This window comes from Megalops cyprinoides, chromosome 17 (genome assembly GCF_013368585.1).
Source record: "Megalops cyprinoides isolate fMegCyp1 chromosome 17, fMegCyp1.pri, whole genome shotgun sequence".
NCBI lineage: Eukaryota > Metazoa > Chordata > Actinopteri > Elopiformes > Megalopidae > Megalops > Megalops cyprinoides.
Genome location: NC_050599.1, coordinates 17,582,430 through 17,605,595, shown reverse-complemented (window position 1 = coordinate 17,605,595; position 23,166 = coordinate 17,582,430). Strand labels below are relative to the sequence as shown.

General features: G+C 41.3%; 1 protein-coding gene across 1 annotated transcript in view; it reads left to right on the top strand.

The window, feature by feature from the left end:
- Nucleotides 1-18,150, top strand: part of l3mbtl3 (L3MBTL histone methyl-lysine binding protein 3) — a 29,333-nt gene extending 11,183 nt beyond the window's left edge. Inside the window, exons 11-21 of the mRNA XM_036550295.1 lie at nt 3,085-3,161; nt 4,190-4,275; nt 4,367-4,477; nt 6,604-6,718; nt 8,214-8,316; nt 10,116-10,265; nt 10,741-10,842; nt 13,172-13,251; nt 15,768-15,922; nt 16,025-16,087; nt 17,845-18,150. Of these exons, the coding sequence (XP_036406188.1) occupies nt 3,085-3,161; nt 4,190-4,275; nt 4,367-4,477; nt 6,604-6,718; nt 8,214-8,316; nt 10,116-10,265; nt 10,741-10,842; nt 13,172-13,251; nt 15,768-15,922; nt 16,025-16,087; nt 17,845-17,985 (1,183 nt within the window). The 3' untranslated portion in view covers nt 17,986-18,150. The remainder of the gene's footprint in view (nt 1-3,084; nt 3,162-4,189; nt 4,276-4,366; nt 4,478-6,603; nt 6,719-8,213; nt 8,317-10,115; nt 10,266-10,740; nt 10,843-13,171; nt 13,252-15,767; nt 15,923-16,024; nt 16,088-17,844) is intronic.
- The last annotated feature ends 5,016 nt before the right edge of the window (nt 18,151-23,166 follow it).

Here is a 23,166-nt window from a genome sequence, read left to right as displayed (position 1 = left end):
TCATTCGTTTGTCTCAGGTCCGACACATTTATCAGGAACAGACTATATTTGTGCAAACCTCTTGCCATGGCTATAGATATAGACACACCTAATATGATAAACAAAACTGTTAGGCAGAATTTCATTTTCTAAGTAAGATATTTGGATAACATTTTATCAGAATTCACTCTTTAACAAATATTTGCCACATTGATTGAACATTTTTTAGTTGCTCTCCAGCTCTTCAGTTTGAAAGCATTGTGGTTGTTTGCTTCTGTTGTGTGTAGTTCTAGATATGAAACACTAGATGGCAGTATGTGGTTAGCTGAAATTTAAAATTCCCAGTTTCCCATTTGGCTGTGTGAGCATTTAAATCTTGCTTTATGTTCTCTAAGGTTTGTTTAACGATTATACTCATATTATGCTCTTTTAGTACTCTAAAATCCATGCAGTGCCTAGCAAGCATTTCATTTGTGTTTCTTCAGTATTTACTCTCATATAATATATACTTTAAATACTTGCTTATATTAAAACATACTGGTAGAGAGGTTACATGTGAATTCTATACTGTCAAAGAAAGGAGCTAAACTTTGGTTTTGGGCCATATTTTCCTTCAGTTCCAATACTTGGATGGCTCTTGGATGGTCTCCTTTTTTCGGAGTGTTTATTAAGCACTGTTTACAGTGCTATAGACTCTAACCGAAGCTGACCTGTCTCGCATGTGGAGGGTTTTACATGCAGTCTAAATGGGCTGAGAGTGCTTCTGGGTGCTGAATTATGCATGGTCATTAATAAATGAGAGAGAAGAGAGTGGAACCTGGGGCATCTGAGAGTGCGGTCTCTCTGAGGAAGGCTATAGCTTAAGCTGTGATGTCACTGCAGCTCTCATCAAGAGCTCGGAGGGATAGCAACACCACCACAGCTCAGCCGCAGGCCAGAACGCATTTAAATCACACATCTGTGCCCTGGATCTCAGGGTCCACTCACGAGACACAGAGACCGATCCTCAGACGGCTGACCACTGATTGGTCACGTTTAGCATGGAAAAACTTTGAGACGCTTATGGGCAAAAAGGTGGTTTTCCATCTGCGTTTGTGATCCTTAAGAATCTCTGTAATGTAGTCCAGTTTTACAGACAGTTTTAAAATGCGTGATACACACTCGAGTGTCGATGCTAGTTTAGCAATTGCCATCGCATGCATTGGTAGTAGGTTCAAACAGAAATTGCTGAAATCATTTGGAAAATGAGAGCAATGTCTGAACTGAATATTTCTAGTCCATATGTAGAATACAATACCTGTCATGTTAGACTTAAACATGGATATTATGCAAAAATAGCATTTAATTGCTGTTATTGTCAAAACAGCTGAATGTATTCGATAAGTAATGATTTATTGATACACACACACATGTTCTGTTTCTTTTTTATAGTTATAAATATAATAACAGGTATTTATTGGATGTATAATAAGTGATTGCTTTCCATATGTATAGCTGGGTACAGTGATCTACATGCATCAGAAAAACATAAGTTTAGTCGTCTCGTACAATCTGATACAGATACAGTGAGGATATGATATTGATATGTTACTTCCTCCTGGCCCCACTCCTGCCACCTCGCAGAGCAGGGTTGTACTGCCCCAGGGTGGCCTGAGGTGACCACTCTGCCAGCTTTCAGTCCTTAAATGCATCACAGGTTCCCTGCCTTGTTTGTCGATTTAACAAGCAATGCCGGTTGAAAAATAATACCACCTTTGTTGGATGGGCTTTGAAATGTTGGCGAACAAGCATAATGTTATGTTAAACTGGTTTTCCTTAGCTCTCGCTGAAGGTGAATCATCTTTGCTGCTAACGTTTTAGTGAGTTTGAACTTACCAATGTTAAATTGTTGAACCTCACATAACGCTTTAACAACATTGCTCAGTATTTATCTCTAAAGCGCGTTGCTGGCTAGGGTATATGAAGACCTTGGTTCCAGCCTCCAAGCATCACTAACCTTACTGACTCAATGGCAACTCAAAAACACTGTAATAATGACTCACTTACAAGCCTTAAAAATGTTACTGACAGTAATGACTGACTCAGTAACTCCTAAATAACATTGCTAAGCAGTGACTCCATTATAGTCCCAAAACAACATTACTGACCATAGCAAATAACTCAATAACAGCCCTTAAAGAGCATTATCTGATGAACGACTGCATCTAGGCTCTTGATCCATTGCACAGTCAGACACGAACAGGCAGCATTCTTCTCCCAGCAGTGTCATGGTTTATTTCGGCGTGTGTTTAATTACATGACATTATGGCCCGGTGCTTGTGCAGTGTTTTCGCAAATGGAAGGAAGCAAGATGCCTGAAGGCACAGATGCAGCAACATGGAGGTCATTGCTCCTCAGGATCACCCACCGTCAATTTGGGTGATCGCCCAAATGGCTCTACGAGCCCATTGCCAGACGGTCACATTTATTTAACCCTGACCGAACTGCCCTAGACCAGGAGCGGCCAAGCTATGGCCCGCCAGAGCTTCATTGTCCCTGAAGGAAGAAATAACATATCCATTAGGAAATGGATTCATTCTATAGTTAGACTAAAAATGTTAATGTTAGATCCTATAAATACATCAAATGCTATTTCAGCATAGACGGACTCTTGAACAAGGACCGTTCAGGTTATGTCATCAGGAATATAAAAGCTGCAGAACTGCAATCTGTGTTTGCCAAAATAGCTACTCCTCCACCCCTTGTCAACCTGTCAGCAGAACAGATTTTACTTGCAAATAAATGCACGGATGGATAAAATAATTTGAAAGTTCTCCCAATAATTCATGAATCGGGTATTGAAAACATTGAGTATATTGAAAACGTTATTTACTGCAGCACTTTGGCCGTGAAAGGGGTAAATTCTGGCTCCCACTCTGAGCCATGTTGACTATCCATGTCCCATGCAGTGCTAATTTACTGCAGGAGCTTCCAGTAGATCGTGTGGTAAGTGCTGTAAGTTTATTGGCCTGTCGGTTTTGTGTGGGACTTGAGCACTGCAGTAAGGGTGATGTCCTCATGACAGGCCCACACTGTCTCATCCTGGCTTCTCTGTTCTACTTTAAGGTGTGATGCAACCAGTCCCTACATCCATCCGGTCGGCTGGTGTCAAGAGAATGGCAAAACCCTTACAACACCCCCAGGTCAGTTATAATCACCCACAAACCTCCCCAAGTCAGTCATAAGCACCCACAAACCTCTGTGAGTAAGTCATAATCACCCACCAACCACCACTTCCACCCCCAGGTCAATCCAAATCGCCCACAGACCTCCCCAGGTCTGTCTAAATAACCCACTACCCCCCCAGCTCCCACCCACCCTTTGTCTGAATCACCCACAATACCCACCTCACCCCATGGCTATTCATGTGCTTAGCAGGCTGCCTCATCCAGGGTGACTAACCCATCCATTTTTAACACCTTATCTATTCATACATGTCGATATTTGCTGGCTACTCAAGGGCACAGTGCTGTCCAGCTGTACTTGATTTAAAGATACAGTCTTCTAGTCCCCTAACCACCCCTCCATCCTGAAGTGGCACAAGCCCTACAACTAGCTTTGTCAGTGTTTGACAGAATAAATCACAGGGCATGAGAGAATTCTGCCTCTGTGAGGCGAGGTCTGTCTCATGTCTGTTCATATTTACTCATGATCTCCTGTGTGAATTTATACAGAGGGCAACCCATAGAGCAGACGTGTTGATTACCATTTGTGGGTGGCCCACTGTGCACAGGGCAGATGGGTTTGGGCTTAGGGTTTATTACAGAGAGGAGAAGACACATACAGAGTTGCTGTAATCCAAGCACCTGCACAAGGCTAACCGCCAAGAGAGGTCATCCTGGATCAGTATCCAGTAACACACACATTCACAGGGCCCAGTGAGGATACTCCTTTTGTCTGTGGTGTTGATTGACAGCTGAGTGCATGAATCAATACTGTTTTTATGCATTTCTGATGCTTCTTACCAATCAAATTATAATGCAGGGATGGTTGAATGCAACAGCATTCCTGAAGTTTCAGCACAGACAGCTGGCGTGCAGTTTAAGCTTTCTGATAGGGCAGTTTGTTCTGGAAGTAAGATGCACTCCAGACAGACAAGAAACACTATACGCCCACATGGAGCAACTGTCATGCAAAACGGGTGAGGTTTTACTATTGTCATCTTTTGCAGGTTACCCAGATGCGAAGACTTTCTCCTGGGAAAGATACCTGGAGGAAACCAGCTCATTGCCAGCCCCTGCCAGGGCCTTCAAAGTGGTACGCGTGTCACTTCCTCTGACCGAATGCTATATTCCCAGTAAATCAGCCAAGAGCAGCAGTTTGATAATCTTCCCTCCCTCCTCCCCAGAAACCCCCCCACAGCTTTCAGACGCACATGAAGTTGGAGGCGGTGGACAAGAGGAACACCATGCTGGTCAGGGTTGTCACTATAGTCGACATTGATGACCACAGAATTAAGGTGAGGCCCACTTTGTCAGTGCTGGCCACCGATCTGGTTCAAAAACTGTCTGTCTTTATCGTCTTTTATCCTTGAGAGTGTTATTGTTGATCTCTTTCACTTAGATATAATTGCGTTTGCTAAAATCAATGAAAGTGCTTTCACATGTGGTTATATACTATTGGAAATGGTAGGTGACAATGTCTGTTCCCCCTCAAATTATAGTTATATTTGTCTCATAGTTTAAAAAAAAGCATATACTCAACAGTGCTTATTTTTATTTACAACAGAATGACTGTCCTTTACCTGTCAGTCCCCTCTTAAAGAGCCTGAAATGACTTCTGTATGTGGCAGTCTGTCCATTCATCCAGGAGACTGCTCAGTGCCGCATGGCCAAACCGGCCAATCAGAGCTTCCAATTGATTGCAAAGGGAAAAAAAAATCTAACGTGTCATGCGTCACTCTGCTGTCAGGACAGCGTGTGATCTTCCGTGCTGTACGTTCAGTTTAGAGGTTAGTTTATCAGTGTAGCACACTGGTGCTTTCATGTGGGTGGTGGGTTCGGGGGGAGGTAGCAGAATGTGTGTAAAACGAGTGTATATATTGTAAAAGGAGATAACTGGGGTTGTGGCAGGAAAGGTGCTAATTTGAATATCGACAGAGCACTGCTGAGTAACTGCCATTGAGTGAGCTCTTAACCTGGATTGCTTGAGTGTGAATGCAGCTGTACAAATGGGTAATATGCAAGAAGGAAGCTAACCTTATTGGCAAATTAGCCCGGTGAATATATGTATATAGAAAGAGGTAGTACTGCTGTCAGCCCCCAGAGGGCGGCAGTGTCACATCACAGCTTTGAAGCAAGTAATGGTAAACAATCAACTCTCAGCCCTCTCAGCTTGTCCTGCTAACCTGTTCTCTGCCCAGATCGCCCTTCGTTTCCATTTGGATGGCAAAGTCATCCTCTGCTGCTGGTTACTTACCCTTCAGCTGAGTGACTGTGTGCACTATTCAGTCATGCATGTGTAATTACTCATCATCGCTACATCATCCAGCATGAACCCCCAGCTGCCTCTCTAGACTTACTCTAGCCTGCAACCTTCTGTACTGTAAAACTTACAGTATCCTGCCTCTTACTCTGCCTTACAACTTATTCTACCCTACAACCTACTGTATCAAAAACTTACTCTGCCCTGTAGCTTACTCTACCCTACAACTTAGCCTACTCTACCCTGCAATCTACTCTGCAACCTACTCTACCTTACTACCTGCTCTACTGTACCCTGCAACCTACACTATCAGCAACACACTCCTCTACTGTAAAACCTTCTCTGCACTGCCTCTAACTCTACTCTACCCTGCAGCAACCCCTGCTGTTAAACACACACTGTTCGTCCCTCCCCTCACACACACAACACACATAGAGACACATACAGAACCTTCACTCTCTCTCTCTCTCACACACACACACACACACACACACAGTAACTCCAGATTTAAACTCTCACTATGCATCGTCATCTCTCCCTCCCCATTCCACTGACACATGGGCACCTGTTTCACTGTGCTGTACAGCCTGAAGTCTACTGAAGGATGGAGGGGATGGCCAAACTCACACTCGTCTAGCTTCAGGGCCACCAGTGAATCAGAGATAACGGTGTTGACCTGAAACAGTTACAGCAGAATGCCTTTATTCATTTTTAATACACAGCGTGTCGTTCCTCGCAGTTGATATTGGACTGTGGAACACTTCTTTCTCCAGAAGGTCACCATTGTTAATAAATGTTCACTGCTAACTGAGAAAAAGGATGAAATTCTATCCTTCTAGCCACTGAAGTCACTTCAGGTTTCTGCTACAGTATGTCATACATGGCATTGTTGTATTCATCACTGCCACAGATCTTAGATGACTTAATGGCTAACTCTGTCTTCCTCGGTTGTGTGTAGTATGTGTAATACACTGGCACCTTTACATTGTTATCTTCACTCTTGATTCAGTTTGATTCAAAATTTTTCATTGGAATGGCTAGAATGAAATTTCAGCCATTGGAATTTTCACCATAAACAGCTCTTTTTAATACTGATGTGCACAGAGTGATCAGGTCTGTGTTGATGTGTATGGAATAATCGTGACTTTACCTGCTTTGCAGATTCACTTTGATGGCTGGACCGATGACTATGACTACTGGGTGGATGCAGACAGTCCTGACATTCACCCTGCCGGCTGGTGTGCAAAAACGGGGCACCCCCTCCAACCCCCTATCAGTAAGTTTCAGCGGCCGTGATCCAATAGGCGTGGTTCAGTGGGGCTGGTCTAGAGGCTTGCTTTTTTTAGAGTGGTCATATCCACTGTTAGTCTTTTATTGATCTTGTAGCTGTTATTATCCTGTCCCCTTTAAAAGCGAATGGTGTTTAAAAACCAACAGCTCCATCTCTACATTGATCTAATCACTTCCCTCTCTGTTGAAGAAGGAGATGAAAGGGCAGATCATTCAGAAGGAGATGTTGATTTAGATGGCTCTGTTTTTACTGGTCAATATCCTGTATTTACCAGGAGAACACCTTCCCTCTGCCAGTCTACCTGCTAATTTCTCCCTGTATTACGGTGTCCATGGCAACACTGAGGACTCTCCATTAGATTGCAGTAGCCTGCTGGGGTTATCATGGGCGAGCATGCGGTTGTGCTCTGTCAGTAAACTCAAAAACAACAGCACGCTTATTTATTTATCGGTTTATTTTTCAGAAAAGTGACTTTGTCAAAATAGCTGTTTTCAGGGATTCCTTAATTAAATATTGAATGCCCTTATTTACATAACTTTTGGCGGTGCACCACACTTCAGTCAGATACCTCCCACGATATTCTGATATTGAACTTGCAACAGATATGGCCAGTGAACAAACAATTATACAACAGCAGAAGGATAAGTTAGGGAAGTATCCAAGAGAGCATGTGAGCGTCCTGCAATTGTAGCTGTAACTGGGAAGTACAGGATAGGAGGCTTTTGAATTAGCATGTCATTAGCAAGGTTCTGCACTGGAAAATGCTGTCAGCACCCGGGCCAGTGAGATTACCTGTGAAACCACTGTGCATTTCACAGAGCTTGCTAATATAGCGTGAATGTATTTAATCATCTTGACTACTTCCATCCCAAACAAAATACGGTCATGGCTAAAACTCAAGAATGTGGATGTATGTCTGTTCCTGAAGTATACCTTTGAAGTTGACATTGGTAACTATTCTTGTGAGGGAGTCACTTTCTTCATTTTCAAAGCTGGGTTTATCAACCTGAACATAGAATAAGCCTGCAGCTAATTCATGTTCATATTGGACTGGATGTTGTTTTTAAAGGACCTCAGTGAAAAGAAACAAAACAATAAAAAAGCTTAAGCCATTGGATTTGTCTAAGGAAAGGTTTATCTGTGTGTATCAAAATGGCACATGTAAATATACACAAGCTTGTACCTGACCATATATGTTTATTAAAAATATGTTTTTATAGGTAACGTTAAAAATAATATTACAAAAGATATAACACAAAAGTTGATATCATCCGAGCCTTAGTGTGTTATTTTTTGTCACATCTGGCTCTCAGTCATACTCCTATAGCTTCTTTTTAGTGGGAAAATGAAGACATAAGCAGTTCTATTCGCTCTTCTCTATAACGCCCATCCCCAGAACATGAGCAGTTCTATTCCCTGTTCTCTGTAACACAGAGCTTTAGGACACGTTCAGTTCTATTCCCTGTTCTCTGTAACGCAGGTCCTCAGGACATGTTCGACTCCTCGGAGCAAGGCGGCTGCCCCACAGCAGGCTGTAAAGGCGTTGGACACATCAAAGGGGCCCGTTACTCCGGTCACCATAGGTAACCCACCCCCAACACACACACACGCGTACACACATACGCACATCTCCTATAGCTACTAAGGTGCTGAAATCTAATGGACTCATTAACATGACATCACTTGAAACTCAGAAAATGATTCCTTTTCATTTAAACAATATTAGTTCACTAGATTTACCTCAGCCCACAATGTATTCACCCATGAGGTACAGAGTTTTTCCAAAGGCCCTTAAAAAAGGAGGCTGGCTTTATGTGACTCTGCATGCATAATAGACTGAAGAGGAGGCCCGTTACGTGACTGTAGCAGGGTTGGCCCTTGGGAAAGCCGGGGGAAGCACTAATTAGCTGTGTGTTTCTCCTGAGCACTGCTTTCAACACTGAGGCAGGCGCTCCTAACATCAGTATTTATTACACTAGCCCTAGCCTTCTCCCCGCAGTGTCAGTGCTGTTTCCCCAGACGCGTCTCGGCATCCTCAATTCTGTGTTCATCAACACGTTTTCCCCCTGAAGAAGTGTTCCATTAATATAATCAGAAAACAGTTTTCAGAGGTGCATAATGAATTTTGAGTGAAACAGTATAAACTGACTTTGAAAACTCAAGTTAAACTTGTGCCATATTGTGTACAAACATGCAGGAAATATCATGGCAGTAAAACTATTTCGCAAATCACACTGGCTATCAAATAATCATCGTGTAATAATCGTGTCTTTAAAAAACAATATCTAAAAAAATTTGCCCTCCTGATTCAGGGTAGCAAGATGTTATTTTGTTTATGTTATTTAGTGTTATTTGAATTTGTTATTTCTCTCACCCACTGTCAGCTAAGACAGTGTGAGCCTTGAAAGTTAAAGATGGTATCCTCGTAGGAAACTTCTGTTCTGAGTAACTTCTGTTATGAACACCTTTGCAAAATACATGTCAGAGAGGTGGATGATAAATCAATTTCTAAAGCTGCCAACTAATCCACAGTAAAAATTGTGGGTTCCTGCATATTCCCGTGAGATGGTATGTGAGATCATTCATAATGCAGAGGTGTACAGCGCTTGGCTTACGTGCTCGTTACTGTGGCCCACAGCTGTCTCCGTGTGGCAGAGTAGATAACAACAGGCACGGCAGTATCCTGAAATCCAGGGCTGGTGAACTGGACTTGATTGGAAAATGTGCTGTATTAAATTGCCATTGTGCGTGTCAGGGCCCTTTTCATTGTTTGTCCGCGCACGCGGAATTTTAAAAGGCCGCGCTGACAGTGACTGCAGACAGTAATGATTGAACGGATCCCTCATTATGCTAAAAATGTGTGACAGTGGCTAACGAGGAACGAGACACAGTTTAGAGGAGCGTGAGAAGTCGAGAGAGAGAGAGAGAGAGAGAGAGAGAGAGAGACGGCTCTCCACGCCTGTTTATGCACTTGTGAGCTAATGCTATTCTGGTGTGATGGTGATGTTTTCTCTTATTTATATGCAAATGCACATCAGTTCATCCTGCAGTTGTTAAGCCAACATTTCCCTTTACACAAGTAGGTTACGGTAACCTAATTTTCACCAAGAGACACATGTACTCCTGTCTTATTTGCCCCCTGCAATACTTTATTTGGGCTGAAGGATTTATCTTCAGTGTAATACTCACTTGTGGTGGCACTTCTTGTGTTCAGCCGAGTTCCCTCGACCAGGCAAGGATAAGAGGATATTTCCCATGTTGCTATGGTGACAGCTCAACGTGGTATTTACTTCAAAGGAGTTCAGCAGACAGCACAGTGTTTTTTTTTATTATTATTTTTATTTCCTTGTTTTACTGGATATCTGTGGCACTTTGATTTCAGTGCGGTGGGATGCCCGTACTCTGACATCAACATCAACAAAGACTCTGTTCTGCCGGATCGGCTCAGCGGGGAGGTTCCTGGGTCCGGGCAGGATGCAGCCAGAACCAGGAGAGCAGAAATGAACCCAGACACAGAAACTCCCACAGCCCAGTAAGACCTTAGAAAAAGTGCTTTATGCTAAAATGCTACAATAAAAATGTCCTATGCAGATATTTATGTATTATTCACACTGCCACACCTTATACGATTACTTTTGTCATAATTACTTTTGCAAAACGTGATACTGTTAATGTGTAAAAGCACATATATTGGAGTTTTTAATGGAGTATATGATACATACTTTGAAATATAGTTGAAAAGCATATCCCTGTTCCTGAAGTCCTGTTCTTATATGTGAACATGTGCTGTTCGGATGATATGCTGTATTACAAGAACTGGAAAGTGCTCCATATTCCTCCACCCCTTTTGCGCTTTACACTAACTGTCCCACTCTTGAAATGTGAAGCAGTAGTTGGCTGTGTGTATTTGTGACAGCTATGACAGACACTGATGTTCTGTGCGTGCTTCAAACCCTGAATGTGTCATTGGGCTTAATAGTCAATTTATTTCTGCTCTCGTTTCTCAGCAAGCCTTTGATCGCAAACCACAATCACCTGGACAGGCCATCTGGGGTGGAACTGCAGGGGGAGTCCCCACTCAAGAAACCCGCTGTTGAGACCAAAAGGAGGTTAGTATACCAGTACGCCAGGCAAATCTGGCTTCTGTTTGAAATGCCTGCCGACACCACTGCGGGTCAAATGATATGGCTGAGGTGTGAATCTGTGTTCCATCTCTGCCTTCCATTCTGGGTGGTAGACTGGGGCTGTGCAAATCTGTGTTCCACTGAAAACGCCCACAACTTCCAGCATTAGAATTTGGATTTCTCATCAAATTTGTGTTCTATTAATAATGCCTCCCTCTCTGGGTGTTAGACTGTGGCTGGTGTTTGAATCTTTGTTCTATTAGTAATGGCTGCAGTCCACAGCGTTGGGCTGTGTCAGGGGTACAGATCTTTGAGCCTGTCACCCTTTCGGCTCATCAACACCCCCTCACACTTTCATGGTGGTTTGTTTCAACTGGGCCCTCATGATGTATTGCACTCAGATGAAGGTCCAGGCAGGAGATTATTGCGTATTCTCAATCATACAGAAGCATAGTGTTAATTAAGAGCTTTTTCCTGTACACTTACCTTCTGTCCAACTGTCAGTTGAGTCAGAAATTTGTCACACACTGTGTTTAATCAAGTTCTATCAAGGGATCATTTGCTCCAGTAGGTAATTGTTCTTGCTAAATGCTGTTCACTATTTGTCAAAATGTACACCCAGCTAACACTAAGCATTACCAGTGGTGCACTTTCCAAGGGATGTCACAAAATTCTCAAAATGTTGCACCGGCATTATTAGCTGGCATCCTTTTATTCATTTTAGGCACTGCACCATGACACTATTATTGTCACTATTAATAATAATAATAATATTAATAATGATAAATATAAAAGGACATTAACAACTGAAATACAGATGCAGAAAACTAATGTCAAAACTAGTTTTAATCAAATTGTACAGCCAAGTGTTTAATTATAGATATTTTTACATTTGATTACAGAGAGCTGCATTATACAGTATGTATATATACTCCATTTGATTGTATATGACTGCATTTGAACCCATAGTTTTTCCTCCCGGTGAAGAAAAACATGTCCTGCAGTTTAAATGCCCTCATTTTATTGTTTATTGAAACTTCCACAAACAGCAGCTTCCTCGCTTGTCCTTAATCTGTGTGAGTCAGTAGAAAATAGGTGTACCATTAAAATTTTTGGCACAACAGTGAAGTCAAGTTAAATTAAACAACCTTGGACACATTATTTCACACAAACCAAACCATTCACACACTGAACTACTCTATTCCAGAAAAAAAGGATGATAAGGAAGAAAGTGAAAATGGTCTGGGCATTTATTGCATGATTGTACTCTAAGTTTAAATGTAAGTAAATTTAATGTTTGTCATGAGTCAGACATCAGGGTCATTATGCCTATTTCTGTAAGAAACCTCCAAAAAGTCTCAGTGCTGAACAGGTAGGGTATGCCTCATCTGTCAGACATGACATTCTTAGTCATTTTAGGGCGTTGTGATCAATATTGACTTTAACCTGCAGCAGTGTGTACATTTCAGCTTGGCAGCACTGATTCGCTTGTATTTCAGGAAGCTAATGGAACATGGATTAATTAGAAGAGCTGTGCATTAATCCAAAAGGCACTGTACCTTAAGACTTGCAGATCATAAACCCCATTTGCATAGCGAAATTGGTAGTTCTGTGATGCCCGCCAAGAGCAAAAATTTTTTATTCGTTTGAATTTGGGCGTGCAGTTGCCTGAAACGCGTGCCAAAACAATTTTGAAAAGAAGTTAGAAAGAGCCACAGAAAAGCGTCTTCCGAAAAAACTCCTGTTTCCTTCGTCATCCCTGTGAGAAAGTGGCATGTGTTGAATCTCTGTCCCGATTGAGGTTCATTAGCATCTTGAGGAAGAATTATCACACAAAACAGACTACTGCTGGGCTCGTTTCAGCTGTCACCTCATTTACCTCACTAAAAAGATTACTCATGAGAATCACATTAACGGTGTTTGTAAGTCTCCTCAAAATTCGGCATGTTACAGAACGCTGTGTAAGACTGGTCTACAGGGTAGCGCAGTTGTTAAAAGTCCTCTAGCATCAGCTGTGCTTACATACTTGGGCTCCTCTGGTATGGGGGTGTGCCTCTCTTCCACACTAACAACCAAAATGCTTTATCAGCAGCCATGATGGGCAGGTCTATACTTTAAATTCAATGTTTTGTGCTTGCATTAGATGAGTTTAATGTTCCATCCACAGGGCTATGTTTGATTACCAATTTAAATAGCATCTGGAGGTCTTTGACATGACCAGCAAGGAAAAAAGTGTGTAGTCTTCTTTGTGATAAAGTCACTGTTATGCTAGTGATTAATAGTCCCATGCAATCTGTGGTTGGTGTGTTCTCAGGGTTGGACGGCCTTGCAAGCGGAAGGTGGAGGTGTTGGAGGAAATGGAGACTGAGGTGTCCTGTGTAATGGAAACCAAAGGTACTTCACATTTCCCTGCTTCACTTTAATAGAAAAATGTTCTACTCAAATGTCAGTGCAGCCTGTTGTTTTCAAGACGAGTTGCTCCCACTCATTTTCATGGAATGTGTAATTTCCCTGTGCATCAGACCTATGTACAGCATAAATCACGTTGTTATATCTCATTTAAGAGTCTCTTTTTAACCATTCCCTTTTTGTGGTGCTGAGTCAGTGTGACACTGTAGAGTGCTGTCCTTTCATAACTCTCCATATGCTGTGTGTTGACAGGACTGCTTCAGGCTCAGTGGTTGCGTGGTGCATGTTTCAGTTGTTTCAGTGAACCCTGACTGGAAATAGCATTGCTGAAATCATTCTGATCATAACGCTGATTTGATTCTGATTCCGGACAGTGCACTTCCACTCCCTGCGTCTCCCTCCCTCCCATGTCTCGGTGTCCTTTTCCCCCGAAGCGAAGCGCGTCTGTCCGAGGCATTGCTACCCTTTGCGTGTACGCGTGTTATGGCCTTTGATGCAGGGGCCAAAACATCGTTCGTTTGAGGGGAGTGGCAGGGATGGCGCAGAAGCGCTCTGATTGGAGGAGAACGCTGTAATCTGAGGACAGGGCCTCACGCGCAGCGCGGCGAGAGGCAGCGGCGAGGGCGCTGACCTTCATTACCAGGGATTTCTGTGTTTTGTTGGCAGGAAGTACCGCCTGCATGGCCTGCCGCTGCTCAGATGATTCTTAATTACAGGAGAAAAAAACCTCTCCGTTGCTAGGTGTCGTAAAGCTCGCCCGTTCTCCAATCACAGCTCGTTAACGGCCACGGAAAGATTGCTGCATGTCTGCTGCGGATGGTGAAAGTGCCTCAGCTTTGATCCCCTCTGCAGAGCACGGTGTTTGTCTTTGTCCCCGTATACAGAAACATTTCATGTAACACAGGCCGTATGTTCTTCCCTATGGATTCTATACAGTACCCAGTGGATCTGATCATAAGCTCATTATTCTCAGTCTGGTTTTCGGAGTGCTTGCTTACATTTTCTCCAAAACATCCTCCTTTTTTTCTTGCAGTGGAAAGACACCGCACAGATCAAGCACTCCCCCATATGCAGTAAAAATTACATAAATACATCTCACACATACAGGTTTAAGGTTTAGTGTGGGTTTAGTGAATTGTGTAATATTTAATATAATTGAATACTTGATGTTTAATTAATGTCTTCCATTTTTATTTGGAAAGAGAAAGTGTGATGCGTCTTCATTAAACTGTGAATATTCTTGTAAAGCAAAAAAAAAAAAACTACAACAAATCTATTTTTCCTCATTTGAGCAATTTATGTTAATACTGCTCTGTTCAGAGTACAGTCTAATGAGGGGGAATGAAACATGCAAATATACCGTGAAACAAAGTCTTGATCTCAATCACGAATGTGTAAATATACACACACTCTCATATATACGAGTCAGATTAAACTGCGTGCAGCGGTCATTTCCAAACAGATGATTCTTGCTGCAAAGTGAGCATTTCTGCAAGGCCCTGCGGATGTTTACAGAGCAGATTGGTGGAGAATGTTCTGGAAAAAGGCAGCAGCCTACATACTTGGACATAAAAATAGTGAGGTCCTGAGGGTGTTTGTTGTGGAAAGAAAATGAACTGGAGGCAGTCAAAATGTAATTAAAGAACAAGATTCTGCAGGGGATTCACATATGGAAAAACAGTCAATAATACTTCTTATTGTTGGGACATTTTCAGTGGACATCAGACCCGCAGTGATGGGTACACTGCCTCCTGGCCACCACAGCAGAGGTTTACAGTTCTAAATGTTCTTGCACACACATGTGTCCCATTTATCGAGTCTCTGTAGGCTCTTAAGTTTTAGTTTTAATTGGGAATTTGGTAAACGCATATTTTTTTAATGGTGTTGTTCGAAATTGAACAGTGTTCAGCTGCAGCCAGTACGGACAAATGTGCTTCGGCTACATGCTCTAGAGAAACCACTCTCTCCCCCATCCTTCTGCTGGACCCCTCAGGCAACTGCTCAGCCACGTCACTTGTCACTGGCACTTACAGGAATGGGAAGATTAACATGGAAAGATTCAAAACTGTGTTTTTTGCCGCAAGTAAAGAATCAGTGAATGCAAGAATGCATTAATTAGTCAAGGGATAAACACTCATTCTGTATCTGAGGAGAGCCAGCGTGGCTCTGTATGGGGGTGCCTCGCAGTCTGCTCCACAACATGGTTCTGTTAATGTCCTTGCCCCAGTTCAGCGGTTCTGTTTACAACGTCACCCCCGGGTGAACAGCCTCGTGGAGTCCCCTGTGACTTGGGAAGGCCCGGGAGTCAGTCCCCCTGGCTGTGTCACAGATATTGGAGCTGGAGCTGGCTGCCTCTGTGATGGGTCTTCCACAGAGCGGCAAATGGCCGCCTGTCTGGGGGGCATGCCTGTAGTGCAGGCCATAGATATGTCTCCTGTATGTCATATGTATTCAGGTTTTTTAAGGCATTGTTTTGACCAATGCTGTCTCCCCCTACACAGAGCTGTCCCTCCAGCAAGCTCTCCACCAGTCTGTGTTCATGCCCTGCAATTCGCCATCTCCCAGCATGCCCTTCTGCTGGGACCAGCACAGCAAGCTGCTGCCCTCCGTGGCTGGGATCACTGCCAGCAAAGTGGCCGGGTGGACCGTGGAAGAGGTACGAATGTCACACGTTCTTTCCAACAAATCAGAGAAGCCAACTGTTACTTGTGATGCCAACGTGGTGGTTTTAACACGATGTCTGATTGGTGTTTGGCAGGTCATTGAATTCATCCAGGGCCTCCCAGGCTGTAAGGAGCAAGTTCGAACATTCAGAGAAGAGGTTTGAACTTAGAACTTTTCACATTATGAAACCAGTGAGAAATGTCAGGATGGGTTTGGGCTATAGGGACACACTTCAGCTATTGATTTGGTTACCCAGACCTACTGTCCCTTGGGGTGCTACGTCCCCCTTTCAAATCTCAGAATCATTTCCCTAGCAATTACGTCAGAACATCTGTTTCATACCAACTCTTTCCATCCATAGAATCTTTCATGCTCAGCTAACAAAGTAATCATTATATTAATTTCTGCATGGTATCGGGGCTAATCTTAATGTTGATAAGTGTGTGGATGCATATTTTTGCACTTGGCTTTGCATTTTGCAAAAAAAAAAAAAAAACATAATTAAATCAAATGGAAAGGAACCTGCTCAGTGCATGCTGTTGAATACTAAAGAGGGGATAGAACTGGAAGGTATAATAATTATTTTCCTAACCCGCTAGTTCTCAGAGATACTGGCTCCCTGGTGTCACAGTGGGAGCAGCTCCTGTCTCCCTGTGCCCCAAGCTTACTGCCTGCCTGGCTCCGTTGCATTATGCAGGAACCCCCTGCCAGAATGTGCTGTGCTCCTTAGGCGGTGGATATTATTTTTCAGGCAATTAAACCCTGATCGCACAATTAATACTTGCTAATTATTTACTCTCTTATTACTTGTGACAACCAGATGAACATTTTATTGGAGTTGTATGTAGCAATTTTTTTATGTACACACATATGAGTCAAAATTAGTAAGCAGTAAGTCATACTGAAACTCCATTTTTAGAGTTTTTTTATTAGTCACTTTTTGTCATATGTATCTAACCATCTTTTAAAATATCTTAATTTATGATCTACACAAGATGGAGTCAGTGTTTTTATTTCAGTGTGCCTTGACTCATTTTTACAAGGTACAATTGTTCATTTTTTAAATATGTTGGTATATTCTACAGACTGTATGAGAAAGCAAGTAAGACCTCTTCTCCTTTTGTTGGTATTGCCTACGTGATGATGGTAGGGGGGTTATCAGGGCTATTGAAATAGAATAGAATTGCCAGTACACTGTTATTATATCACTGATAGCCCATGTTGTAGTACTAATACAGGAAATAGTTGAGTCTTTACCTATGTCCTCTTTAGACATGTAGTGTAATCTTCCTGTTGGTTTTAAATGTCCTCATTTGTTAGGAAGTCTTTCCTTTCATCTGTGATGTGTTCTAGAAAGTAAAGTCTTCATTTCCTATCATATTCTACTATGAAAACCCCCTGAGGCCACCGAAAGCTGGCTGTTCTGAGTCAACAGTAGCAACCCTGGCAATATTGATATTCCAGTCTACCTGAAAGTGGCAATAGTGTTGAGATTTATAGGATTGGTCAAGTTGTTACAGCACATTGTGTCAATGTGTTGTTTAATGAGCTATTCAAAAAATCAAGATGACTTTACCCTGATAATGCCACATCAACACTGACACTGACTTTTAGTAGATTTTAGCTATTAGAATGATTTACCTTAGGAATTTCAGTTTTTACACTTTACCTTTCACAGGAAGAAATCTTGCTTTGAAGCAATTCATTGTTGCAAAATCATCAATGTATTTCTAATTTTCCCCTGTCATTGCTTCAGTTCAGACATACTTGAATACATTTTCATATGTTCAGTCAGTATCTCTGTGGGTTGAAAGGTAGAGCATTTTACAGGGATTATACATTGATGTGCCAATTCTTTTACAAAAGTCAGTTTGAGGTGCATTCTCTAATTACACCACTTTTTCTCCATTGCAGCAGATTGATGGAGAAGCCTTTCTGCTACTGACACAGGTCGACCTGGTTAAAATCATGAGCATCAAACTGGGACCTGCCTTAAAGATATACAACTCCATCCTGATGTTTAAGACTGCAGAAGACTCCTATAATGAGCTCTGATGAAACTCTTAGTTATGGATCCTTTTTTCTGGCGAGTCAACCAGGAGGTCCCTCATCAAAGCTGAAGCACAAAGAACTCCACTCAGAAGAAAATCTCTTGCAACTGGAATGCATAAAAATTCAAATGAATTGCACAACGCTTTTTTTTAATCAGGTCCTCAAATGAAAAAGACAGCCATATTCCTTTTGCTGAGGATCTGATATCTGGTTTTTGCAAATGAAGACCTGTCATGTTTTATCTTCTGTTGTATATTCTGTGTAGAAGTAATTCAGATATGTTTTTGGTCTATTGAAGGACAGCGTGTGTCTTGTCTACTGAAAAGGTCTGTAAATATGCTTAGGGGAATTCATGTATTTTTGTCATTATTGTACAATTTAAAATATAAAAGCAACCTTTTTGCTTCCTGTATAATTTAATGCTGGATTCTGTTCATTTATCCTACCTTATAATAACTGGAATCCAGATGTCTGACTGGAATTGCTTACATCCAAAGTGTGAAATCAAACCTACATGCCCATATAATGGCTTGAGAAAACTCTCCCCTTCTGAAAATCCAGAGCATGCTGAAAAAAAAAAAAAAAGATTCCAGCTCAGAATGGAGACACAGTAATTCCCTGGCTGGGTGGCAGAGGGAAATGAATAAATTCATAGAAATGTGATAATGCATTTTGATCGTTGTCACCTCTCTTGCTGTGATTCCTGGTGAGGGAGTCTTTTTAGTGCTGCTGAAAGCTGGGGGGGGGTGATTTTCGCTTAAAGCTGTGCTGGTCATTCCAGATTTCACAGCAATAGCACTACACTTCGTCGAATTTAGGTCAAGACTAAAGGAATGTGGGCAATACGCGCCATCTGAAATCTGTAAGGCAGCCTGGGCCTTAAATGTGAATCTTTCAGATGATAGATTTTAATGTTGTGTATGCTAAAAATGGTACAGGCAGGGTGATAGATTTTAATATTGCATATACTGAAAATAGGCAGGGGCACTACATATTTTTCATTGCTGATCTTTTTCCCTGTATTAAAACTCTTCAAAACTGATAGGCCTGTTAAAAGTGAATGCAAGAACAATACTGTTCTCTTTTTTTCTTCTTCTTCTTCTTCTTCCTCTTCTCCTTCCTCTAATGTGGGTGACTGAAACGTAAACGATCAAACAATTTCTTTGGTTTGTAATGATCTGTAATTATTTATTTATTTAATGATTACTGACAAGGAAAGTTATGCACATGCTTTTGATATTGAATTTGAGGCACCTGAATGTAGTGATGCATATGTGAGCTGAAACCTTTATCCCACTTCTGTACTGATACGTAAATAAAATGTTGATAATTGGATGTCATTTTTCCACATTGTCTCCAATGAATCACATAGCCTGTGGACTCATGTACCAGCCTGTAATGTGTCTCCTGTCTTCTGTTTCACTGGGGCTTACTGCTGGCTTTTGTGTTCGGTGCCTTGTTTGAAGCTAAAATGCAGCATAGATTTTTGTTTGTTTTAAAGTGTACTGCTCTTCAATTTTTTGTTATAGGTATTATTGATTATCGCTGTTTCTAAGTTGCATAGAAGAGACTTCTCAGTATTTCACGTTTTTGCATTTGCTTCACATACAGAGGAAGCAACACATATTATAGTGTGTGTTTAAGTGTGTGAGACAGGGAGAGAGTGTTTTTTCCTGATGAGTCTCGAGGACTAAAAATGTTTAATTACTGTATAACAAAGTAAATATTTAATTTGTTATGTAAGAGTACAATTTACATGGACATTAGCACTCATGCTTGCAAATAGAAGTTTCCACTTTAAAGTTGCTGGAGTCTGAAGTTTGCCCGAGGGTTCCTTTACCGATTTGCAATAAAACATCCATCACAAGCCTATATTCTCAGGTCAGGGCTGGACTAAAGCAGAAAGAAGCCAGATGCATGTGACTCGGATAACACTGCAGCAAGCTAAGTGGCCTGAGTTTTTCACTTTCACTTTCACCCTGAACTCACTTTCACCTTGACCTTGACCCTGAACTCATCACATCAGTGTGACTCTATTTGCAGAAGTGCTTCTGAGGCCCATTTAACACAGGTGGTTTAACCTTTGTGAGAAGTACATTTCTTGTCTGCGCTGATGGGAATCTAAATGGATATTTTGACTTCCATTTGTATAAAGATGGCAGACAGTGGAAGTAATGAAAACACATCTTTCTGCATCTTTGTTGTATCCGGCAAAAGGAAAGGAACATTGTTTCCTGAAGATTTAACTTGCGGGACAATTGAGTTTGCAAACAGAAGAACATGTATCTCACACTGACAACTGATGAAAATTTATTTCTCATCTTCTGCCTGTAAAACAGTACAGGAATCACATTTTTCATTCAAAATGCCATATTGGAAATCCCTACATGGAAATGATTTGTAGGAAATTAAATTAATTCTAAAAATAAACAATGGTTCTGAAATTACAAGCCAACTGAGCAATGAAACAAGGCATTGACAATGGGGCAGCCTACAAGAATGAATTTTAAAATGTAATTATCGCTAGTCATTTAACTTTTACAGTTGGAACGTCACCATCATTTCCCTCTGAATGCTCACGACTGATATTACAATATATAACAAAGGCAGAACTGAGGAGAATGGAGATGCCACAATCTTTCATCGGCAGGCAAATCTCCTTATCAAAGAGTTGGCAGGAGATTTCCATTATGTATTGTGTCACGACTGAATGGTAATGATATGTTTTAAATGGTATGTTTTAAAAACACATTTTTCAATTAAAGATCATTTATGGCTCAAGTTGTCTCTCTATATAACATAGATTATATTTTGACAATATACAGAAAAACACAATAGCAGTAATCACAACCAGGTTCAATTTGACAGCAATGACATTTCTACAGGCAGATCAACGCCATCTTTTTTCTGCTTAGTACATCACTCTCTTAGACCCCAGAAACAACAAAATGTCAAACCTTGAAAAAAATCTGCTGTTCAAATAGTAACTATAAAAAAAGAGATTGTATGTGGAAGTATGTGAGGAGCAGCTAGCATATTAGTAAGACCTGCACAGCCCTACGGCCATGTGTTCACTACCTGCCTGGATAATGGGCTGGTAGTGGATGTCCTCCAGCTTAGAAAAAGCATTGAACCAGATGAGAGTTGCTTCCCATGAGTCCTTACTGAATTTGTCTCAGTATGAGGCCCACCGTGGAGAGACGACTCGATAAACTCAATATGCAGGTCAGCCTTTTGCTCTGTTGATAAATGGCTTGTGCTTCTGTGACTTAACGACATGAAAAGCAGAGGGATTAATTCACTATATACAGTATATATATATATATATTTTTTCATAACAGTGCATAGATTGTGTGCTTTCAAAGGGACATGTTACTGACATAAATGAATTTCTGATGAGGACAGACCAACACTAGCTCTTTTAAATAAAAGCTTGAGTTCATCATCTCAGAGTACCACTCTTCACCTGGGCCAGGAGATTAAGCCTAGATGAAGAACATTGTGATGAAGGGATCAGGGAATGATATAAGGAAAAAATGAAAGAGAAACGTTGCATGCCCAGCATAAAGTAATCATGAGCAAACTTACCTGGCCTTGTTTCACATCCTCTGTGAGCTCTCACTGTGCATGGTCCTCTGTATTATCTCTTTATACGCTGCTGTTTCCAAGCAGATCCAGAGCCTGTTTGGTAATCAGCTCATCAGCTAACGAGGCCCCCTGGATTCTGGCTATGAGTCAATAATGGTAAGACATACATCCACAATTAAGCCCTCAGTCCTTGAGAAGACGCCCACACACACTCACACACATATTCAGACAAACACATGCATAGCAAGCTCATGCATAACCATGATCAATACCAGTGGCATTTAAAATAGCAGTGCAAACATATCTGTTCTCATGATCATCACATTCTTTTTTCATAGCTTTTTAAAACAACAACACCATGAAATTCAGAATGCCTTATTGATGTAGCCCAGTTTTAAAAAAAAAAAAAAACAAATAAAAAAAAACTGTAGCCTCAAGAGACATCTACTGATCTATAATAACATTATCCATACAAGAGTGTTTCTACTGAACACCATAAATGATCCATTTTTTTGGATATTGTTTGTATTAGTGATACATGTATTTTCAGATGTGTGCAGTCATATCATTCCATATAGACTCAGACTGTAATTTATCACTTAATTATTGCATCTGGTTGACACAGACTTTTAGAAAATGATACATTTTTAGATAACCTGCCTCAATAACCCCTAATTCTCAAGGTCAGGTCATGAAAATTTCATTTCAACCTAAAGGCTGAACCGCTGTGCAGTCATACCATGCTTAATAATTGATTAAGATGGAGGCTTTCGTGTTGTTTAAAGCTGAGTTTCTCCATTTGCCCAAAAGTAAAGAGTAAAAGTTTGACTGACATATAAACATAAAATGATGAGTTTCCATCGCTAGTATGTCAAGCTGTATACAGACAGCCAGGCGTGTCAGGAAAGCCCTTTGGAGAATATTGGACTAGAGTAGATCTGACCATTGCAGCTGGAACTGTCAGAATCTGAGTCATGCATCAAGAGCCAAAATCACAAACAAGTGTATTTGGAAGTTGTATTTGCAGTGCTTACATAATGTATGCATATTGTATATGTATTAGATTTTCCAATATATATAAATATATTCATTTGTGTCTTTAGAAGCCCCATTATCCATGCTCACTCACTGAAAATAGGTGTTTTTGCTTTTCATTTTTTCAATTTGACAGAACTGGATCTCCTCACCTGCTCAGACAAAAAATATGCTTCCTCCACAGAGCATGATAATGAGGCACAATATTTAAATACTGGCTTGCTGCATTCTATTAAGGAAATGTTGCTGAATACAGGCACTAGCTATGCTTTTGACTGAATGTGTAGAGGCAAACGCATTGATAAGCATTTGTATTTACAGAGGTTGTGCATTTGGCCAATTCCTGTGACTGAGGCTCTGCATCTGTCACTGTTTGTTTTGTGTGTGTGTGTGTGGTTTTTTTTTTTTTTACTAACGTTCCCCTGCCATGCTACCACAGCAACAAGCATCGTTGTCACCATGGAGACACTATATCTGGGTCTTTATATTTTGGATGAGCATTAGTGCAATCCTGTGTGTGCGTGTACGCATGTGTTTGTGTGTGTGTGTGTGTGTATGTGT